Source organism: Sparus aurata, chromosome 7 (genome assembly GCF_900880675.1).
Source record: "Sparus aurata chromosome 7, fSpaAur1.1, whole genome shotgun sequence".
NCBI lineage: Eukaryota > Metazoa > Chordata > Actinopteri > Spariformes > Sparidae > Sparus > Sparus aurata.
Genome location: NC_044193.1, coordinates 25,788,281 through 25,811,698, shown reverse-complemented (window position 1 = coordinate 25,811,698; position 23,418 = coordinate 25,788,281). Strand labels below are relative to the sequence as shown.

General features: G+C 43.5%; 1 protein-coding gene across 1 annotated transcript; it reads left to right on the top strand.

The window, feature by feature from the left end:
* Positions 1–2,497: 2,497 nt before the first annotated feature.
* Positions 2,498–22,981, top strand: tmem240a (transmembrane protein 240a). Its single transcript, XM_030422465.1, has 4 exons — positions 2,498–3,441; positions 3,837–3,943; positions 9,398–9,606; positions 21,661–22,981. The coding sequence occupies exons 1-4, from the start codon at positions 3,385–3,387 to the stop codon at positions 21,813–21,815; spliced, it is 528 nt and encodes a 175-aa protein (XP_030278325.1). The 5' UTR covers positions 2,498–3,384; the 3' UTR covers positions 21,816–22,981.
* Positions 22,982–23,418: the final 437 nt, after the last annotated feature.

Genomic DNA, 23,418 nt, shown 5'->3' with positions numbered 1-23,418 from the left:
AATCATTACACTATAGGAAAATAGTACACCATGTCAAAGAAAGTCAGCTCATTTCACAATGTTTTATGTAAGACTGATACTCTTTTTAGACTTACAGTTTCTTTGACATGAAGGAAGGTCAGGCCGCTCTTTTCCCATGCTAGTATCCAATTGAAGGAAATATAATGGTACAGTAAGAGATCCTTTTAATAATGAAAACCAGATTTTGCACAACCGACAAACTTCTGAACTGTACTGCATATTTGATAACAGCTGATACATTAAGGTTGCTGTGATTAAGTGGAATAAATTCCCTCCCAATTTTACAGTTATTTACCAAATATTACATGTTAACTTGGGATGTTAACACAGGAGACAGACAAAATTATTATAGGTACATATGACAGAGGACTTTAATGGGACAGTTCGTCTAATTTTCTGGCCTACTGCTAATGGTATCAAGCCATGTAGATAGTGCTGAATCCATGTATATAAGTTTTCCAGATATTTGCACATGCCAAGTCAACAGCAATGTACGTATATTTCCAGAAACAGGGTCATTTGTTTCCTGAGGCCCTTGGCCCCGAGGCTTGTTAATAATAACTTCATTGTGGTCAAAGGAGTGTTTATTATGCTCATTTTCAGGATCAATCTTTTTATTTTGAGTTACTACTTGAATAGGTATGCATGTTATACTCAAAAAAACACATAATTTTCTCAAACTGTCCAGTGCTGCGGCGCTATATTTCCCCTCTGTTTAATCTCCTGTGTCTTTAAGGTCCCCCCCCCCCATGATGAACACTTAGTCTGCTCTGATTGGTCAGCTCACACATGCCTGAACCAGCACCACTGACACCAACAGAGCAGCCGCGCTGAATCAATTTGTACATGCCAAGCTAGCTGCGAGGCATTAATTATGCAAATGTGTGACTCTATGACCTTTTTAACTTTCAAGATCTTTTACATGCGCAAGAACCTTTATAACACGCTGAAGAAAAGGAAGAGGAGAGCTCCTTTAATCTTGGTTGCTTTGTTAGTCTTTTTTAGAAGCGTACGGCTGACCACTTTTAGAGATGATAAACGCTCTTAACGCTCATTCAGCTTTGAGTTCTTAGCTGCCCTCATAATCGTGACGCACAGGTTTCAAGTCCTTTTACCATTAAATGTTTACATTACCCCCACTTTACCCCCTGTGGATTTTAATTAGATCCTTCTACACTGGTGCCCAGCTTGGGTGCAGCCTTCGCTGGGGGAGGTCGAAAATTAAGTAACACTAGCAGCGTGCCTGTGGGTGACGACAGCAGATGTTTTCAAGCCAGTGGCAGCAAACAACACTTCATGTAGACTAACATGAGCCTGGTTATTGATAGTTTTGTCACCATGTTTCTATTTTAGTTGTAAGTATAACATGCATGTAAAATGTTGTGGTTTTACAATAATTCAGAAAGTGTACAGCATGCAGGCCTGTAGTTGCTGTCCGTGGTGCTGAAACAGTGTTCGCTGTTCAGTTTAGGGATTGCCACATTCAAAAAGATTTCTCTCTCAGCTCACAGCTGTTAAATCGCTTACTGAGGGCGATTGGTTGGGCTACTGGATACGTTTGATCTTGACATTTCTACCCAGCTTTGACTGGTTTTACCGCCTGGTTGGGTCTAAATAATTAATGGTTTTATGAAGCTGCATATTTGTAGTGTCCAGATGTTTTATCTGACATGTTCGCATCAGATCAGATGCGTGGGGGGGGGGGATGTTTGAAAAAAGAATGCTGCGAAAGAGCCATCTTGGATGCCTCTATGGTAGATACATTATAAAGTGGCCTTTCGGTTCCAGTGGACAACATGTGGTGAGGTGCCCTCTCTTCACCATAAATATATCCCCACCTTCTTTATGCTGGCGCCACTGACCCGCATCCGAATTTGGTCATTAGATAGAGTGACATTTGATTTTGTCATCCAGTCCTGGAATTTATGAAAAGAAAAGAAGAAACAATACTGAGACAAATATCGTGTAACCTACATATAACTGTGATATTGTGTGAAAGCCAGATTGCCCAGCCCTAGAAAGAAACCCACCAGAGTTTTATTCCAAAGAAAAAAGGCTTTGGATGAAGATTTTGTATATTTTTTTTCATTTACTTATCCATTTTTAATAAAATGTTCTCAGACACACACTTTGAACATTAAACATGCCGGATTGTTGGTGTAGAAACAGGAAGGAATGGCGCAGGGTGAGGAAGTGAGGAACTGCAATGTGTGTGTGTGTGTGTGTGTGTGTGTGTGTGTGTGTCCAAGTGGCGGTATAGAGGGTTAAAAGGGGGTTAAACCTCTGGAGGGAGAAGGAGGTTAAATCATCATGAAGAGTGCCATTCCTGAAGCCGCTCAGTGCATCTGCAGGTATCCACTATAAATAATGAGCCTATAGGCTGATGCCATAAAGGCAGTTTGCAGATCTCCCCTCTCATACCGCCCACTATACTCTCTCTCTCTCTCTCTCTCTCTCTCTCGCTCGCTCGCTCGCTCTCACGCTCACGCGCACACGCACAAGAGGTGGGAGTGGATGCTCGTGTAGCTGCTGGAAGCCAGGATGGGATAATCATGCGTGTCTGGCTCCGGGCGTTGATGCAGCTGCCGTTGCGGGATCCGGACTGGACTCGGGGCGCAGGGTGGGTCTAGTTCCCGACCGGAGCTATCTGGACCTCATGTCGATGTTATCAAGCATTCCGAGAAAGACGAGGGCGATGGCCGTGAGAGGAGCTGTCGGTGCAGCTCTCTGAGACGTCCCGGCCGACTGAAATCGAGCGGTTTTTTTTTTTTTTTTTCTTGTAGCCGATGGAGGAGAGAATTCGCCGGTGTTGAAGCGCAGCCGCGGTTTGGAATAACTTGGAAAAGAGGAGGAGGAGAGGATACCCGTTAGAGGATATCAAGGGAGACCTTCACTTGCATTTTCTTTATGATTTTCTTTTTTTTTTTTCAAACTGGGATAGAGACAGAAACCTCACCTGGGAGAACGGATCACTTTTGCATCGGTAATTAGGAGAGGACTGCCTCCGTGGAGCGAGCGGCAGCCGCATCCGACCGACCGGGGAGGGGGGGGGGGGATACTTGGATGGAGAGAGGGCGCAGTGAGGGCTGAGAGAGCGGGCTTTGCCGTGTGTTGCGTGTGTGTGTGAGTGAGTGAGTGTGTGTGTGTGTGTGTGTGTGTGTGTGTGTGTGCGTGTGTGTGTGTGTGTGTGTAGGAGGGGACGGAGGGAGACCGGGCAGTTTGAAGGGACGGGGAGCCAGGAGCGGCGCGGCGGCTCCATGAGCGGCTCCTGCCGGGACAGAGCGCCCAGAGCCCAGCCGGAGCGTCTCCACCGCCGCGGGTAGAAGCCCGGGCTACAGGACGGCGGCCAGTTTGGAAGTTTTGATGCATATGATCACAACCACCATGATTTTTATGATTCTTGGTGCTTCAGTTGTAATGGTAAGACATCTTCACCTCCCTCAGCCACAATAAGCTGCATTAGGATAGTATTTGATCAGATTGTCACAAATGCCCCTGAATGTAGCACATTTTTTTTTTTTTTTTTTTTGCAAGGGACTGCCTCACACAGCAGGGCCTATCAATGACATGTGGAAGTAGGTTAGCCTACCTATAATTACCTGCTGTCATAAATAAATAATCTAAGTCCGTTTCGAGGCAAGAGTCCCCCCTCTTCGAATCGGGAGGATCTGCCAGGGCTGTTTCCTCTCCTCTCTAATGACCCATGTTGTTGTTATTTATCCTGACATGATGGTGAGGAGCATCCTCTGCTGTCTGCAGGAATAGCCTAGCCTATTGCTTGACATGTCCCAGCTGACTCGCATGGTTCTTTGCAGGCGATAGCCTGTTTAATGGACATGAACGCGCTACTGGATCGCTTTCACAACTACATCTTACCGCATCTACGAGGGGAGGACCGCGTCTGTCACTGCAACTGTGGAAGGTAAATGCCATCACCCTCGCACAATATATTTGGGATAAACATGGTGCTGTGTGCTTTTTCCCCCCCCCCCCCCCCTCTCCTCCTCCTCCTCCTCTTCCTCCTCCTCCTCCTCCTTCCAGCCCCGTCAATTCTTAATTGCTGAAGAGGCCTCGAAGATTTTGTGGCGGTGAAGCCCCCGCAGAGCCGAGCCGAGCCGCCACCAGCCCGTCTGCTGCTCTCATCCGCGCGTTTACCGTCGGCTCCGACGCAAAACACGGTGACACGTTCGGTCGCGGTGTGTTTTTTTTCCCCTCTTTCTTTTCTTTCTCCTCTCTTTTCTCCACACACCCGCCGCCTTTTTTTTTTTCTTTGCTGCATATACGAAGGTGTGCGTCGGAGCCATAAATAGGTAATGAACTGTGAGCGCTACGAGGCCGTTTTGAAAACAATCTGAGCATCAAGTGCGCTGCGCGGTCCACGCAGGGGCCTACACGGCGAAGGCGAGCGTAGGGGAAAAAAAAAAAAAAACCTCCTCCGGGGCCAAATTACGAACATATGAGTGTTGGAAGTGAAGTGGTTATGGCTTGAGGAGGGCCGGCGGAGCTGGCTCATCTCAGAGCCTACCTGCTGTTTGCTGTCACGGTGAGAGGAAAGCTTGAAGTGGGGGGTGGAGGACAGCAGCAAGACACTCATTAATAAATTAATTCGGATATAATCAGCTTTATTATGCGTTTTTTTCCTCCACCAGCAGTAAGCATGCGATACAGCAGGATGTGGGCTGTGTGAATGAGCAGACACAAGTGGGCCTGTGTGTGTGTGTGTGTGCGTGCGTGCGGTTGTGTGTGTTTTCATGGTCTGAAGTGCCTGAGGGTATGGCAACAGTGTTGGAGCAAGATTTAAAGTAAGAGTCCTGTTATCCAATAGATGCACACCTATATATTGTCCTAGTATTAGATCCTGGTTGACTCACTGTCCTGCAGGCAAACCCACAGCTCCTGTACAGCCACCAGGACACACACAGTGTTACAGGAATGCTTGTTGCTGCGAGCCCCGAAAACAGATGCACACTGAGAGCAAACAGCAGTGTGTAGTGTGCATACTGCAGTGAGGGGGTTGATACAAGCAGTTCATTAGCAGCATTAAGAGGCCAGTTCCACTGTGTGTGTGTGTGTGTGTGTGTGTGTGTGTGTGTGTGTGTGTTTTAAATCCAGAAATGGGTCATCATCAGGTGCTGTTAGATCCTGCTTGTCAGTGAGGGATATAATCCTGAGACAAAGTTTTGGAGAGGCTCCCCGCACACACACACACATACACACGCACACCAATATGAGGTGATATGGACTGATCAAGACAAAACATATGTTGGAAGACATGAGGCGATGTACCACTGATATGTAATATTTTGACAATTGTGTCATTTTTTATACCGCCAAAAGGGGCTTGGTTGTGAATACCAGCAGGATTTTTCAGAAAATAGACTTCAAAAATGAAAAATGAGTTAGTATCTACTTGTATTACTAGTGAAGTGCCATGCATCACGAAACATTTCTGGAGCTTCATAGCAAAACAGCGTCGCAGCGTTCTCCTAAACAAGTGAAGTAGACAGGGACTTGTATTAAAACGTGAAAAGAACGACTGCAAAAAACGTAAAATGTCTCTGCACTGCTCGGCCAGGCTGATCCAAGTCTCAAGAAACCTAGATATCTCAATTTGCTTTGAAAAGTCCTCATTTATAGCCTTTATAAAACTGAAATCCTCATTGTAGCTGCTGAGCTAGAAGCGCTAGCACGCACCGAATCTGAAGCGAGTGCAAGGAGATCGACTGGTGTTGAGGATGTCAATAATATCCTTTCAAATCAATCTGGGATTTCGGGCTTCAGAAAGTGTTGGATTATGCCAGACGAGCTGTATGGAGCCAATTAGCGTTAGAGTTCAGTTGTGTTGTTACATTTCAAAACAAGTCCCCATCTGCTTCAGTTGCTGAGGACAATGCTGCTACGTTGTTTCGCTGTGAAGCTCCAAGAATGTTTTGTGGACTACAAACCCCCCCCCCCCCCCCCCCCCCCCACTTTCCATTGGCATTGGGATGTGACTACATTTTCATTTTTGGGTAGGCTTGTCCTTTAAAGGTCCACTTCTTAAGATAGTTGTTGGTTGAGTCGCATTCCCAAACTTCAAATAATGACCCTTGTCAACCCAAAGCGCCTGTATCACCACTTGAAAAACCCAAAGTGCCGGTGTTTGACAAGTTGGGAATGAGACTCAACTGACAGCTATTTTACAAAGTAAACCTTTAAGCAGCGATTTCTATATTTATAATGCCCAAATGATATTTTTTCCTCCACTGTAAGTATTTGTCCATGCATAGGCACTGTTGAAACCATCAGACTTCCAACCACAGTCAGCCCTCAGGTTGCAAGACCCACAATGCCTTTCACTGACCTGGAAACACCCCCATGAATGAGAGTCACTCTTCTGTTCTCTCATAAACAGCAGAAACACAGGATACGTGGCTAAACAGAGCAAAACCTGAGCTCCACTCGCCTGCCCGTCCATCCGTGAGGCGTGGAGGTGTCGTGACGCCCACAGCGCTCACCTTATCAGCCTCGAGGACACAGCCAGTGTCATTTTATTTGGCAGCGTCTGTGCTCTGATTTTGGATGTAGTTGTAGCTTCTCTGACGGGCCGAAGCCTGGCCTACAATAACTGCCTCCGTGGCAGAGGACGAGACCGGAGGAAGTGGAGCTGTGCGTGCTGCTGGGTGCACCCTGCTTATTGGTGTCATGTTGCTGCGAGAGGCCGGAGGATAGCTGGCCTAAGATGATCTAAATTTCTCTAATTGTGGCGCTTTTTAACTTAAATCTTACAAAGATACTAAATAGTTAAACATTTTCATACCAGAAAAGGCGACCTCATACAGTATGATGCACAGGACTCAGTCAGTCTACAGGAATAGAGACAGCATTGAATAAACCTTTATTTTATTCACAGGCACTCGGCCAAAAGCCTCCTTCAGGGAAGTGAAAGAAACCTGGAGGAAGATTTTGGCTTGTCATATAGCTTTGTTTTTTTTTTTTAGGAAATATTTTGGTGTTAATGGATCTCTGAGGTTGAATGGCTCGAGTTAGCGAGGTCCAACAGGGGGTTTGATCCCCCATGTGGCGCCACTACTTCCTCAGTAAGATACTTAAGCAGCTAATCTGCGAGATCTGTTTTTCCTCCCCTACATATTCAGGACTAAGTGCTGTGGTGTTTCCGCACTGCACCTCCCAGAGATCACCTGTCAATCAGCCGGCATGGGTGGGTTTTCTGTTAATGAAGTTCTGTAGGTGGGGAGTCTTTCAGTCCAGAACTGCTCTGCGTACTCACTTCTCCTTCAATTTACACCACACAAGTAAAACTTCCAGTTAACTTCCAGTGCATTGTAGTGGTAAGGACCCAGTAGACACTGGGTATTAAAGGGATGGTTCGCCCCAGAATCAGAAAAACAGATTTTTCCTCTTACCGAAAGATATCAAGATTGTTTTGGTGTGATTTGCAGAGTTTTGGAGATTTCAGCCATCGACATGTCTGCCTTCTTATCAGTGTAATGGAACGAGGTGGCACTCAGCTTGTGTAGCTCAAAGTGCCAAAAATAATACATAAAAAAAAAAACAACAGCTGTGTGTCTTTCCAGAAATCCTCACCTGGTTACTCAAAATATTCCACAGACATTGTTGTGAGCAGTTTCAGGACTACTTTCTCTCAATCGAAGCTAAGCTAAGTTAACCGAGATAGCTAATGCTATGGGAATTGTGCATCTACTCCATAGCAAGCCTCTCTACCATCAGTAGACACACGCTTCCCTCAGCGCTGTGATACATTTGGTGGGTATAGTTCAGTAAATGGAAAATAGTCCCCTCATCAAACTGCTCACAACAAGATCTGTGTGCTTATCTTGAATAAACCAGGTCATATTTAAGACTTTTTTTTTAAAATGCATTGTTTTTTGGTTATTCAACCACCACAAGCTGAATTCCTCCTAATTAAATTTTTTTAAGCGAAGGCAGACGTCTCTCTGGCCAATATCCCCAAAGCTTGGCAACTCACACCAAAGCAATCTAGATGGATAAGTACGACAGGAAAGAGGAAGAATTTGTATTTAAGATTGGAATGGAATGGAATGGAATGGATGGAATTATCAGGTGTAATTTCAATGAGAGATAGAGATAAGCAGAGCAGACATTTGTTTCAACATGTTGGAAGCTTGTGTTGCAAAACTGGGGGTGTGTAGTTTCAAAGATACTATCACTGGTTACATTAAAGGAAGAGTCAGCATTGTGATATCTCGGTCTCTGCTCCCTCATTTCTGACCATTCCTTTTTCTTTTTTAATTCAGCCTCCCGAATATCTTTCAAACATACAGAAGTGCAGCAATAAATTGCCAGAGTACTCTTCGTGAGAGCCTTAATGGCCTTTAAAACCCACATCAGTCCAAATGTGTTATCGGTATTAAGTCCCAAAGTGTGTGAGCAGAGGTGTGTGTCAGTACTCACTTCCAGCAGTTAAATATCTCAGCTCCCACTGTGTTTCCCGTACAATGTTTGTCAGACAGCTGCCTTTGTTGTTAGATGGGAATAAGTCTCCGTTCACTTTCAGGAGGGCCAGTAATACCAGTGTGAACAGTGTGTGTGGGATGGTGGGTGTATGGGACTGGATGACTGTTGATCTGTAGCTTTAGGAGCTGATGTACTGAGCTACACTGTGTGGTGTTGCCATGCAGCGTGATGCATTCACTGATCTACTACGACCAATCAGTCGTCTTTAAATTGGCCGTCTCTCAGCGTAACATTTCAATATTTTTCACCGCAGCTCGTCTTTCTTCTCCTGCGAGGTGTGAGCACCTGGTTAGCAGCAATCACACACCCTGTGGAGTTGTGGGAAAACAATTAAAATTGGATTTATATTGAGTCCTCTCATGTCTCTCACACTTGGAAGAGACGCTTTACTCGGGACCTGTTTGGATCGAGGATAACTTTCCAAAAGATGTGAAAAAGTCTACTTTGACGAAATGAATGCTTGTTTTATGATAACTCACGACCTTGCACACTCGGGGCAAAAAATATAATCTATCCAGAAAGGTTTTTACCAAGCAGGTATGCCCTTTACCTGTTAGTATATTGTATTATGCCTCCTTAACAGTAGTCAGTGAAAGAGGTAGTGGAGTGTTGCTTATTATACAAGTCTGCCTTCTTAAACTTGCCTGAAGTGCAGCCTGGGGACACCCAAGAGTCCTTGAGAGGGATTCGGGGGGTGTCCAGCAAAGTGCGGATTAGTGCAATCTGATTAGAATTTAGACAGAAATCTCTGGACATCATCCGAGATAGAATATCTACATATAGGATGGACAGGTTTATATATAGGATTCAAGGATTATTAGTTGGTTTCAGTGTATCTAACACTTTCATCATCTTCCCCTGTCTGTCCTCGCCCCAGGCATCATGTCCACTATGTAATCCCATACGATGGGGACCATTCCTTGGTGGACTCATCAGAGAACTACTTTGTGAGTGACAGTGTGACCAAGCAGGAGATGGACTTGATGCTGGGGTTGCTGCTTGGCTTCTGCATCAGCTGGCTGCTGCTGTGGCTGGACGGAGTGCTACACTGTGCCGTAAGGGCCTGGAGGGCGAGCCGGTACTACGGTAAGAGAGACACTATCCGCTGGTCTGCTGCTGAGCAATCCCTAAAATGTCATTAAAGTATTTTTCAGTTGTGTGTGGTGACGTGTGGATGCGGGAAATAACAGGTCACAGCATGGAACAGGAACAAAGCCTTAAATAATCTAAATTTTGACAGGTAAAATACTAACAATATCTGTAATTTGAAGCGGGAACTGGGCAGCAAATGGTATGAGCAAAATTCTTGAAATATATGTGTCAGTATCTATCCGCCATGTGTCTGTATGTGCAAGAGCTTGCCAGGTTAACACAGCAGTTGGTGGAGCTCTGGTTAATGACCTTCCCCCCCATCGCTTGGCCCAAACTTGGCTCCAGTCGCCGTTCTTTTTTTCTCGGTTTACTGCGACCTCTTGGAAAATCACAGCTAAACCTTCCAACTGCGTGATGAGTCAGATGTTGCCTATCAGTTGAGGTAAAACTATATTTAAAATCGCTGACTCCTTTTTTGGACAGCGAGGATACATCCTCTTAATTTGTTTTCAGGAAACAGCAGCAGTCGTTATGCTAATGTAATAGCACCATCATTAAGTGTCATTACTATGTTCTGCATATATTATTACAAATTGATTTAATCCGTAAACAAAAAAAATCAAGCCTTAACGAGAACTGCGACTGTCAGTGAGAGAGGTGTGATAAAACAGATGTGATTGTTACTACCATTTAATACAAATTCAGGATAGCAATTAAGGTTAGCGTATTCAAAAAATAAAAGGGCTCTATGTAATGATTAGTAGCAATTTACATGCATAAATGTCTTTTTTATTGGCCATTTGAGCGGATCGTAACCTGCCATGAAAAATTAGACCTTCCCCGTCTCTCTCGGTTGCCTATAAGCCTATGGACGATCTCTTTAAGTTGTTCAAAGCTGCAGGACTGTGGATTTCTTTGTGAAGGACTGATCTGATTTTCCATGACAGTCCAAAGGATATAACTTTATGCCGATCTCAAGTAGCTCGTCTCAGTGCCGCTGACAGAGAGCAACAGTAGCTAACGTAAGCTTAGAAATGGAGTACGCTAAAATAGGCTAGCGATCGTCCAGCACAACACGGAAGTTCCACGGAACCCCTTTAACCAAAATTATAAAAGGAATGTGAAGAAATAAAAGGTTTGACGCCATGCCAAAGACGTCTACGTGCTGTGTCGGAGAGATGGCTGCTAAAGTTTGCACGCTAACGAGCTAGCCCTTATACTTATATAACCACTCTGAGCTCCCAGTCTGGACTGCTAGCTTCACAGCTAGCTGAGCTGATAGGCTTATAGGTGGCTACATTTAGCAGCAGTTAGTGGTTACTCCGGTGATATGCTGCCAAGAGGTAGCCAATTATTACATATTGCACGTTTAAAAGAACACTTTTATAGTCTCTGTTGTTTCTTCCACAAACTGCTCATCCACAGTTAAGATAATTATGATGAAACACAGCAGTGTAATCACTACATGAGATGCTCCAGCAGGTCCTTCAGTGTTAGCCTGTTAGCCTAAATGTTGAGTTATCACTGATCCACACAGAAAGTTTATGTCCTTGTCTCAGCTGATGACAGACAACATCACTTCTCGGCATGTTTGGTTGATTCCCTTTTCAGCAATGGTTTGAATTAAATATCAAACGTTTAGTGTTTCAAGCCAAAGCCTGACAGAGCAAAGCAACCAAAGCAATGCAGTGAAGTAAAATGAAATACAATATTAATAGGAATAGAAATAATGCAGATGATGCGGACCCAGATTAACACTTGGGTGAGTTAAACCTCAAGGGGAAGTCTACAAAAACAGCTTTGCAGGGTACAAGTTGGCTAACTGGCAAAATAGCAATACCCTCAATTTAAATACATGATCATAGCATCCATGGTATCATAACTTACTTTTATTGTTGGTTAAATGCTACAAAAGTTTAAAATTGACTTGTAGCTAAGCATGACTGTACGTTAAAGTGAGAACAGACAACATTTAGCATTTCTGAGGTGGTATTACTGTCACAAAGACAATTATCACCTTTCATTTTCCTTAGAAAACCTAACTGCTACTAACAACACAGGACAAACCATGAGCTTATTCATTCATTTAGTCTTGAATGGAGATGTGAAAGCTGATAGAAATGGTGCCTGGCTGCCAGCCTGACTACATCGGCAGTCAGCCTTTCTTTTCCCAGAAGATTTCATGCCCGGTGGTAGACAAATTGGCAATAAATAGTTAAAGCAAATAACTTTATCTCTTTTGTCTATTCCCAGTTTAATAAAGAATTTTTCTATTGCAAACACAAACACATAATATTGAGATTTACAGGAAAAGATAACACTGCATTATTGAAATGGTGAAAGTGTTAAACAGAATTAATAAAATTACATGTAAATGAAATTGAAAAAAGGGGCTGCTGAAGATAAAAATGAGTTTGAGGATTTAACAGAGGACACTAATTGTGCAAGCCTGAGAGCCTCTCGCATGGATCTGCACTGCTGAGGGACCAGAACAGTAAACACACGTCTCCCATGGTGATGAGGAGAGACATGGGACTCACTTGAAGGTCCTGAAAGAGGATCTCAAACAGCAATCAGACTCTCTTGGGGTTAACAAATCAGACAAATAAGCCGACTGAAAGCCTTAAAAATCAATTCTACAATTGACAGGCAGTCTCTGAAGGGAAACAAGGATTTGTGGTCACCTGTCCTGGAGAGAATGATTAGCACTGGGAGCACAGTTCTGAATTAACTGTAGTAAGTTGATATTTCTCCTGCTAAGAACACAAATGCGTCACAACAATCAAGCCTGGAGGAGATAAAAGCATGAATGACCCTCTCAAAGGCTGCAAATAAAAGAAAACAAATGTTTTGGCCAAGTTAAATGAAACACACCACTTGAACTAATGACTAGACCTGTGATTATGGGCTTCTGCCTTCATGTGGGTCAACAAGCTAGACAGACAACACATGTTATCATTCATAACACTAGCACAGGGATTAGGAGAGATTATTGTTAGGATCTCTGACTCCATAAAATGTTTAGACATTCACATCTTATTATGAGAGACATGAGATAATCAGGGTTACATCTATAACACTTAACTTGTAGAGCCCTAGTAGAGCCCAGTTGGGCTATTTTTTGAGTACCTATGATAACATATAAGTGAAATATATAGTTTGAGAAATTTTCAATGGCACAGATGGTTCTAAAATGTGCCAAAATGGCACATTTGGAGATTCTGCCAGTGTGCTCTGTACTAAAACCTCTTTCATTTTGTTCTGAGTCACATTATTAGCATAACAGTTGGCAGAGGTATTGTTCAGATGTTTTGTGAGAGATTTGGAGCTGCAGCTGCATCATTCCTCAAGGATATTCATTCTAAAATTGTAATGATAAAAAAAAAAAAATCTTTCATTTATGCTGTGTGCCAACCTGTTTGCTCAGACCCGGTGACATATATATATATTCTTACACATCTGAACAAATATTTCAAGTGCTCCCTTTATTATGATACCTTGATTGTTCAATTAGACCTTGTAGTTACAGAGATACTCTCTGTTAATTATCGAGCAGAGATACAAAATAGAGGCTAGTTCTTAACAGGTAAAGACTTAATTGGACTTAAAAACAGTGTGTCAGCTATGCAATACCCCAAAAAGATCATTTTAATGAAAATAATTGGGGACCCAAGATAAACCCTTGGGGGACTCCTCAAGAGGCGTGTCAACCTCAACAGAAGAAAAAAAATGTTTTACTTAGGTACAATACCACAACAATTAAGCCTTGTTCACATGTAAATAGGAATATTTTAAAAATAGCTTTTTCTGTGTTTTGGCCTTTCGCCTACACACAAGCTGTTTTAAGTCACCAGAAATTGAAACTTTGGAAAACCTACAGGATAAAGGTGTAAACACATTCCATTTTCATTTGCTTTTTGGCTTGTGACATCAGAGTTTGCACCATTATTTCTTTGTTTACATGAGTTTGCATTTCATGCAATGGCAGAAATGACCTAAATAGTGATTGTTAACAGGACTTTGTATAAGTTTATACATGAATGTACAGTTACTCTTCCACTATACTGATGAACAGAGGCTTCAGAATGCGAATTTCGATGTGGATCCGGATAAAGGGAGGGATCAAAGCAATTCTTCTGACTTTCTTTAACATTGCAATATAGGGCGTTTTTCCGGATTTCTGTTAATTTCTCAGGGAATAATGCATTGATCTTGATATTTAGGTGGCTGGTATCCACGAGTGAACACAATTTGATGCAGATTCTAGATCTGGTGAGCTTAGATTAAGAATAAGAAGCAGTTATGGATGGTTTAGATTTAAGACTGATACAGGATATCGGGTTTGTCTTTGGATTGGGCTGGATTTAATTAAAGGAGACTGTTGAACCTTGGCTGAGGAATGCGTTCTACTTATTATATTGTATTCTGAACTGAGATTTAATTGGACAGGATTTTTTTTAAGAACCAAGGATGAAAACCAGGCCAGAAACCAGTTCACCTATTCAGCCATGATTCATTTTATTATTTACACCTGTGCTTTTCCTACTGTGGCATGTCAAAATGTCCATGATGCAAAAAGGCCTATTATTTGGCCCCGCCCACAGGTGTTTCCAATAAGTGTTGCTGATTAGACCTCCCCTCTGGTTGAAGGTGGGCACAGCTATACCAGACCTAACATGATCTCACCAGATTTTATAAATTGAAAAAAATAGCTTCGCTCCATTTGCCTGTGCTACTTACTTAGTAGCGGCAGGGGTGGGGGAACCCCCTTAAATGGATTGCAGGCAGCAGGTATGATGTCGAAACTCTAATTAAAATGAAACAAAATTAATCTTTTCACAGTTCTTAAGTGTGGCAGAGTACAGTTTCTACTCAAATTCGTCCAAACAAGCCACCTGAAATATGTATGTATTCATCTGTATTATTCATGAAGCTGTTGGTATCGTTGCTGCTTTGCTGTCTTGCTGCGCAGAGCTGTTGACACAAACATGTGCTATTTGCAAGCCTTATTGAGAACGAGTAGAAGCCACACCATACCAGCACAAATCAAGATTTCTGAAACTGTTGTTAAATTCATACGTGAACTTGTCATTAACAGGTCTGACGGCTTACTTACACTTGATTCATATGCAGGTTTTAAGAATCCCATCTGTAACTTTCACACCTCAAATCAGCTTTAAATTAATGCCACCTTCCTTTGTGATTAGCCCTTATATAACGCCAGCAAAAATGAGGATTAAGTCAGAAATAGCCATGGACCAAAAGACAAGATGAGACGTACGCCATTGGTAGGGGAGATTGAAGCGAAGGATACGTGTTTTATTAGGTAGGATGAGCCAACATGTAGCTTTGGGAGTGTGTCACCGCTGCATGCCGCTCCTGCAAAGTTCGCCACAGGCTTGGGCGCAAACCCAAACTCCAGTGCCCCCACATAACAAGACGGAAAATCACTTACAAGTCAAGAATCTGAGTAGACATAAGATCAATTCCACATCAAGGTAAAGTTTTATAAACAACTACTTATACATACTGCATTTCTGCTTAAGTCATACTTAGCATCAGATTTGATTGTAAGTCTGTTTTTATAAGTGTGGCCCCTGGTTTTGCAGCACACCCAGTGATAAACGGCTGTATGTGTCGCGTCCGACAAAGCTAACAGGAATCAGGAGGATAGCATTCAAGCTCACACAGTCCTGGATTATCTAAAACAATTAAAATCACATGTGCAGGGCCTTTTCTACCACTAACGTTATTACTTCTGTCTCGGGAGTAGCCGTGTGCCCCAGAAATGTCCAGTCATTGGGAGCAGTTAAACCGCTGACTGGTTCAGTGGTTAGCGCTGTCACATCACTGGAGGAGGGTCCTGGTGTGAACTCTAGCCCCGTCGCTCTCTGTCTGCATGGATTTTCTGCTTTAGTCCAGAGACAGTTGAGGTGAAATGAAACTCAAGATTACATCCATAGAAGACAAAAACAAGAAAGATGTGGGAATATATCAAGAAATTATTTATTTACAGCGATTAAACATGAGGTGTAAAATGTGGATTATATATCTAAGTGCAGAGTCACAGTCTACACTGAAGATAACTCCAAGCTTAGATGTGCAATATGTAAGAATTTAAGTTCAGAAAATGTTGTAGAAAGAGTAGAAAAATAATAATTTCGATGTGAAATCGAAGACGTGAGCATGCTAACCAGTGCAGCCAGCCGTCCAAAGCACCAACGCTCCTGTGGTAGTTGGGCTAGCTGCGCAGCTAACGGAGCTATCAAGCTAACAGTAGCCACAGTCATACATGTTGAAAGAGAATACAGTAAGCAGCAGTTGGCACTGGCTAGTATGAAGGCCAATTCTTACACGTTGCACCTTTTTAAAAATTGCTGTCTGGCAAGAAGACTGAGCCAAGCTGCCAAACTGGTTTTCAAACAAGCATTGGTTTCGTGTGGCACTGATACAGTACGTCTATGAATACACAAGACTGGTTCAAACCAGGCTTGAGGACCAGAGACTGAGAAATGACTTCACTCCCACCATCTGCTGTGCTTTGCTGAGAGCTGCATTCCCACATACCATGTGTTTAAATCCAAGTGTGATAGTTTCTCCTCAATTTCCTGCCTCCTGTCAACGCTCTCTCTGAAATATTCGTGAAACTTCTCTCGCCATCTCCTGCTGACGGAAGAAGGATGCGTGTTACTTTAGCGAGGGTAGAGCAATGCGGCAGGCGTAATTTGGCGGAACATGTGGCGTACAGTTCACCAACAGCGTTTGCCATGCGTGGTTGTGCAGCCACAAGCAAAGGGAAAAATTAAAGGCTTTCAGTGATGCTAAAGCTAAGCAGCTATTAGACGCACGTGTGAAATCATGACATGGCAGCATGAAATCCCTCATAGTCTGGCGCTTTGCTGAAGACAGCACAGACGATTCATCACCGCGTGCTGGCAAGATGCTCGCTGATGAGCCGAGCATTAGCATTCTGGATTACAGTTTTTTTCTTCTTCATCTTAGTTTCTCACGATCATGGCGCCTTTGCAGGCTTTTCCACCCGAGCTAGGATCAAACTCCACAGGGAGACACTCACAAAGTTTTTTTTCTTTTTTTTTTGCATCCATTTGGCACAAATTAGCTAAATTTAGATATACTGAATATTGCAGCCGAAGCTCTTAAAATCTGGATTTGGAGGTTGAGGAGGTCTATCTCTGCTCTCTGCAATGCTCAGTGTCAGGGCAGGCCTGTGTTTGCGGCGGTGGCCTGGATCCTCACTTTTAACGATAAAGTAGGTGATGTGTGACCTGGATACTTGGACCGGCATGGAAAAGCGCCTCAGGCGGGATGGGGAAGATTCAAGACACAATAAAAGGATGGTGGTTGACGCGGAAGGTCGAAATAAAGCTAATGACGGCTTTCAGGAGAGAAAATATCACGTGGGATTTTTGTTTTTGGGTGATTTTTAGGAGCTGCAACATTGAACAAAGGCCTTGAATCGCTGAAGCTTCGGTTTGCAGAGAGGTGTGGGTGATTCTGCAGCAGCGAGTGCAACGACGCCGTGCTCTCCGGTGCATTAGTACAACACTGTAAAACACATGATCATAGAAGAAAAAAAACACCCAGAGAGCAGCGAGCATCCATATTCATTAGTGGCAGTTATAGAGTGGGGTATATAGGCTTCTTCCTTTTGTACTGGGAGGGAATGCCCCTCGCCTCACAGTGTGTGTGTGTGTGTGTGGACTGTGACGTTGATGCTAGGTCAGACTCGTTTAGCCTCCCCGATATGAGGAGTGAAGGTGAGGCTGACAGAGCGGTAAGGGTGTGTGTGTGTGTGTGTGTGTGTGTGTGTGTGTGTGTGTTATGGGTGCAGGATGGAGATGCTGTCACATCCCCCACCCCCACTTACACACACACATACACACACTCTCTCCTCCAGAGCTATAAATAGAATGAGAGAGAGCAGCTGGAATGGCAAGTGAGAAACACACACACACGCGCGAGCGCACACACACACACACGAACAGTGCATTGAGATGCACATTGATTCCCATTGCTTTTTTCCCCTCCTCCTAATTCTACCTCTAGCTCCTCCTCCTCCCCTCCCTCTTCACTTATTGAATCTACTCCTGGCCATTTCCTTTACAATGCTTCCTGCTGCAACTAATTTTTTTTTCTTCTTTTTTCTTCTTATCGTTGATGTGCTGTGAATGTCTGATACCAGAATCCTTTTTTTTTTCTTTTTGCAAGAGAAACACAAAAAAATGTCACACAGATGGGGAAAATTGTGACCGGCGTTCAGCGTTGACCCTTGTCTCCTCTCAAAGATATAGCTTAACAATTGTGCCTTCACCTCCCATTTCCCTGAATTGCATGATACTGTCTCTATCCCCACCTCCACCTCCACCCCCATCCCTGTCTCCATCCTTTTATTCAAATGAGAGAAACCTGTCTTCGTTGCCCCCTTTTCCTTTGGATACCCTTCAGAGCAGTCCTTGTGGACAGCATACCCATTCACAGCTATAAATAACTCACTCTCTCTCCCTCCCCACCTCCCCTCCGTCCCAACACCTCACCCCACCCCCAACTACACCACCACCACCACCGCCGCCACCCCTCCTCGCTCATCCTCTAGCAGGGCCATTTGCTTCTGGGTTTTGCTGTCTGGGGCTCTCCCCTCCTTCTCCCTCTCTCGGCTGTCTCTGTGGACCTCGCTGCGCCTCGCCGGCTCCGGTTTATAACCTGACAAGCACGGATGTCTGCTCCGCCGTTCCCCTCCTCACGTTTTTTTACATCCCGCATTCATGAAACCCCACTTTGTTTCCCAGACGGTCACTGATTTCTCGCCGGGTCGGCCAAGTGTTCTGTGTGTGTGCCTCGCGGTGGCTCCTAATTGGTCAGAAACAGTAAAATGAGGGTTCAACCTTCATCTCACCTGTAAAACATTTTTTGACTGTAGATAAACGAGGCAAGGAAACATGTCACATGTGTACCAGCCAAACACAAATGTGAAGAATCAAGGGCAACGCCGCGGTGCACTTGAAGAGATTGACGCCGTTCGCCATCCTCATCCAACATTTTCCACGTCCCAATCTTTTATCTCGTCTCTGTCACTCTGCCCTCACAGTAAAAAGCTCACCCTTACTTCCCAGAATTAAATGTAGTTGCAGTTATGATGAAGCCGGTGGCTAAAAGACATATTAAACGCCACAGCTGCCGATGCTCGAGCTAATAACTCACTTTTATGCTTCACAGCGTAGAGACACAAAAACCTTACAGCGTTGGATTCTGGGCCATGTTTTTTTTTGTATAACTCTCCCGTCCTGCCAAAATACTAAATGTTGCGTGAGAGATTAAATTTTGAGATGCATGTCACTCAGAAACTCTATTCATGTCAGAGCAGAAAAGGCAGAATTTAGACCATCAACTGTGCTCTGAAAACTAGCATGACAATAAAAGGGATCATGTCGGAGAGAGACGAAATGTCAAGTCAAACTCAGCTGCGCTAAATCCATACATACAACGTTAGAGGAGAAAATGAGAGTCAAAGTGGAGTCGTTGACATTAACATGGAAATCAGTCAGCCCTCTGTGTCGCTGGTTGTTGTGTCTTGTCTGCCTCTAACTGGATTTAGAGCCAGAAAAGCCAGGCTAAGAGGGATTCTACACCATTGTGTGTCTTGATCTCACAAGTGTGCCGTCGAGCTGTGCTGTCTCTGAAAGCCTGCGTTCAGTTGTCTGCGCTCACGTCGGCACGGCTACAAAAGCAACACAGTGTTGGTTAACAGAAAGCCACGTAATGCAGTTATTGTTACACTTCATAATGTATGCCTGTGAATGGAAGCATAGTAGGGGAGCAGAGAATGAATTAATTTTGTGACATGTTTTGATAATGTACTGTCTGTTGCATTACGGATGTAGAGGGTTCTTTTTTCTTTTTGATTTGTGTGTTTGAAATGATCTCATTCTGATCACACACATGACCAAGGTATCTAAGGCACATTAAGTATGATGTCATCTTAACTCCCCCCGCTCAATTCTGGGTGGGACCTTTGCTGTGTGCCATCCTTGATTTCATCAAAGATCATGGTTTGGGTTAAATAATCACTCTGATCTTTCAAGGGTTTCCATCTCAACATGACTGTCATTGACCTTAAACTCCACATTTCCTGTCTTTCCCTTCTGTCAACTGTCAAAAAAGGCAAAATGCCCCCAAAAAATGTGCTTAAAGTTGTAATATATAAGAACTGGCCACCTGTTGAATTCATACTCCAAACAAATAGGGGGCAGCAGATGACTAGAGTGATACTGCTAACAGAAGCTGCTGTTAGCTCGTTAGCTCAGTTAGCCACGCAGCTAGTGGTCCTATTAGCTGACCTGAGCATGAACGGACTGAGAACTCGGAGCATTGGAGGAGTGTTGGTGTTGACACAACTAGTAGTGCCTCGGATAACTAGTTAGCATGCTAACATTAATAGACGTCTTTGAAACAATGCCAAACTGATACTTATTCACATTCCCTTGATAATTTTGGATATTTGTTCAATGTTTTAAAGAAAAATTCTTACACATTGCACTTTTAAAAAACTGCTTAGACTCACTTTGGTGCCTGTCGGTCAGGGCGGCAGCTAACCAGTCTGCTACAGCCTTAGACCTTATCACCAATCGTTTTGTGTGTGTGATGTGATTTAAAGTTGACCTCAGATGTGGTATGTGATAAATAAAAAATAATACACATTGCTTATTGTATATCGCCACCAATTTTGTGTACAGGTACCTGCTTCCTAGGTGTCAGTGCTTGCAAAGCTTGAACGCTGGGATTATGTTATTCTGCTGTTTTCTAGGTTGCAGGTCATATAAACATGGAATCTGACACATTTATATCATTTCACCCCATAAAAGATGATGGATAGTCAAAGTCTGAGGGGGACTTGGGGCCATATTTCAAGGTACAACATATTTGATAAACCGTGAGCTAACGTCAGCAGTCAGCCACTTCAAAGCAAACATTAATTACATCCAGTATGTTTTCACTTCCTTAATAGGCTTAAATTAATATGTCCGAAATGTTCGTTGCTGTGCTTTAATGTTTTTGAAATAATTTAAAGATTTCATATGATTTCTTGAAGTCCAACACTATCAGAAAGTAATGGGAGCTGAATGTTAACGATAACTGGTGTTTAATAGAAAGAAAATGTGTTTTAATTATGTCTTTTTATTTTGAAATGTGGCCGATGTCCCTCTGGATTTTCATTGCATTGCCTTATTAGCTGCTGATCAATAAGGAAGTGGTGAAATCATAAAAGCTTGTCAGATTCATTTATTGGATTTATGAGCTGGAACACTGCAGTACAACATTAGAGCTTCGCACATGATGTCAAAGGAAAATGGCCGCCCTGTGAATATATCCTGTTAGCAGAAGTACCATCTCGGAACCCAAAGGCCCTTTTCTGACGACGATTTCGCATTGCATTCGCTTTTTTGTGAAATAATCCGATTATAAATGTCAGCGCCCCAAGCTGCCAATCGCACAGTAAACAATGACCTACACACAGAAGAGGAAGTCTTGGCCTAGATATATGTTATCCCCGTATCCACTGGCTGTGACAGAACCCCCGGAACACTGGCCATTGCCTCGAGAGGCTAAACTATTGTCAGCTGATGGCGTATGGGGTTCCGAGATTGCTTTGTTTGTAACATTTATATAAAGAGTCACTTCTAAATACATGAAACAGATAAAATAGTATTATTAGAAGGCTACTGTAGAATTACTCTTAAAAGCTGCGAGCAGGACTCATGACCGCAGTATTTCTAAAATGTAAAAGCTTTTTTTAATTTCAATTGCTTCACTTGAAGTGTTTGATTCCTGCTTTGTTTGAAATTTGTTTATTTTTTTGCAGCTTGCAGAGTATATTTTCTACTTTAGGCTCATCATCTGCATTAGAACAAATTCAAGTTTGTGTCCATCAGAGGTGGATACAGACCAGCAAGTAGTATTTAAGAAAAGGTCATCATAAGCTGTTGGTCACACTAACACCTGCCCCTGTTGCTTCTCGTCTCCTTCCTCCAGATACCCCATCCTGGTCATGGCTGCCGCAGTTCTGCAACCTTCGAGACCTCCGTCGCCGAGCCCAGCTCAGACAGCTGGAAGACTCCAGCGGCAACATGGTCCATATCAAGCAGAAGCTCTACCACAACGGCCACCCCAGTCCCCGTCACCTCTGACTCTAAAAAACGACAAAAAAAACAACAAAAAAATACCCTAGACCCTCTCCCCTAAAACCCCCTTCTCTCCTCTCCAAAACCTCTTGATCCCCCTTCCCAAAACTGCCCCTTGGCCAACTGTTGCCTCAGAGACCCTGGAAAACTGCCCTCCCACTGTTGATAACATGGCCCCCTTAAAAACCCCACGACAGGACTTTCTTATGACTAAACCTGGCCCCTGTCAGCACTAAAAAAAAAAATCCCAAAATGGAGCAAGATGACGATTATTTGTTGCCACTGAAATCTTGTCTTATGTCCATGTCCACCATTGTGGGAGGAGGAAGAAAAAAGAAAAAGAAAAAAAAAAAAACATTTTTAAGGGTGTTTTTTCTGTATAGAGACATTTTCTGTGTTCATTGTTAAACTTGGCATGCTCTTTTAGAACAGGGTAAGATGTGGGCAGCGTATGGAGCGGGGCGGCAAAGACAGGTGTCAGGTTAATTTTTTTCCGTATCGGGTGGGAGTGGGACTTTGTTGGCGTGGGGTGGGGGGCGAATGAGTCTGGTGGGTGGGTGGGTTTTTTGTGATGGTTAGATTGCTGCTTCTGTAAATAGTTATAAATACGGGCAAGTGGGATTTAACAGTCTTTAAAAGGGGGTGCGTGGGGGGATTTTTGTGTGAGTCGTTTATCAGTAGAAAACCCAATGACGGACTGTGTGCGTAAAGAGTAATAGGAATGGAACAGGAGGACGAGTCCGTTTGAAAAACTGGATGTGAAACCATGTGATTTCTGCTAAAAACACAGATTAATTAGCTTTGTTACTTAGTGAATTAACTGAATGTATTAATTTTTCCTGTAAATACGTGAGGGGGAGGGGAGCGTGTACGGTTGTGGTCGGGGTTCTCTTTGCTATATTATCATTCTTTAGTAGACACGGGAGGAGAAACAAATGCCAGCCAAGATGAGTCAGTTAAATACGCACACACCCCTCCATCTTCCCCGCACTGTGCTCGACAGCACAGTTCAATTTTCTTTATCCAATTCCCTCTCACTTATCAGGAGCAACCAGCCTATCAGCAGAGGGAACCCTCACCCAGCCCCCCCCCTCGTCCTCTCTGTCCAGACATTGCTGTTGTGAGGATGAAATGTCTGTTTTATTAAAAGTGCCATTGAAGCACAACAGTGACCTCTGATGTTTGATTGTGTCATTCCAATCATGTGAGCGCGGACGAGAAACACATTCTCATAGCGAGAGGTTATTCGAGAGCAGCGACAACAGAAGGATTATACAGAGAGGTCCTGCTGACAACTTCAGCACCGCGTGTTATAATTCAAACAGGAATTTCACAAGCGCTGACTAACGACACTTCTGAAATGACTAACAATGCCAATGACATCCGGATGGGACTGAGAACAGCCCTTCACTACTGTACACTGGCACAAAATGACACATACCAGTCACATCGAGGGCATTTAAAAGGAGCACTTCCACCTTGGCTGGGTATTCTTTAGATAACACATGTAAAAGCTCTTCAGCATGCATCGACAGTCCCAAATATTACCCGACACAGGTAATGATGATGTGAAGTATTCTTTGAAAAATATGAACAACTGAAACCAACG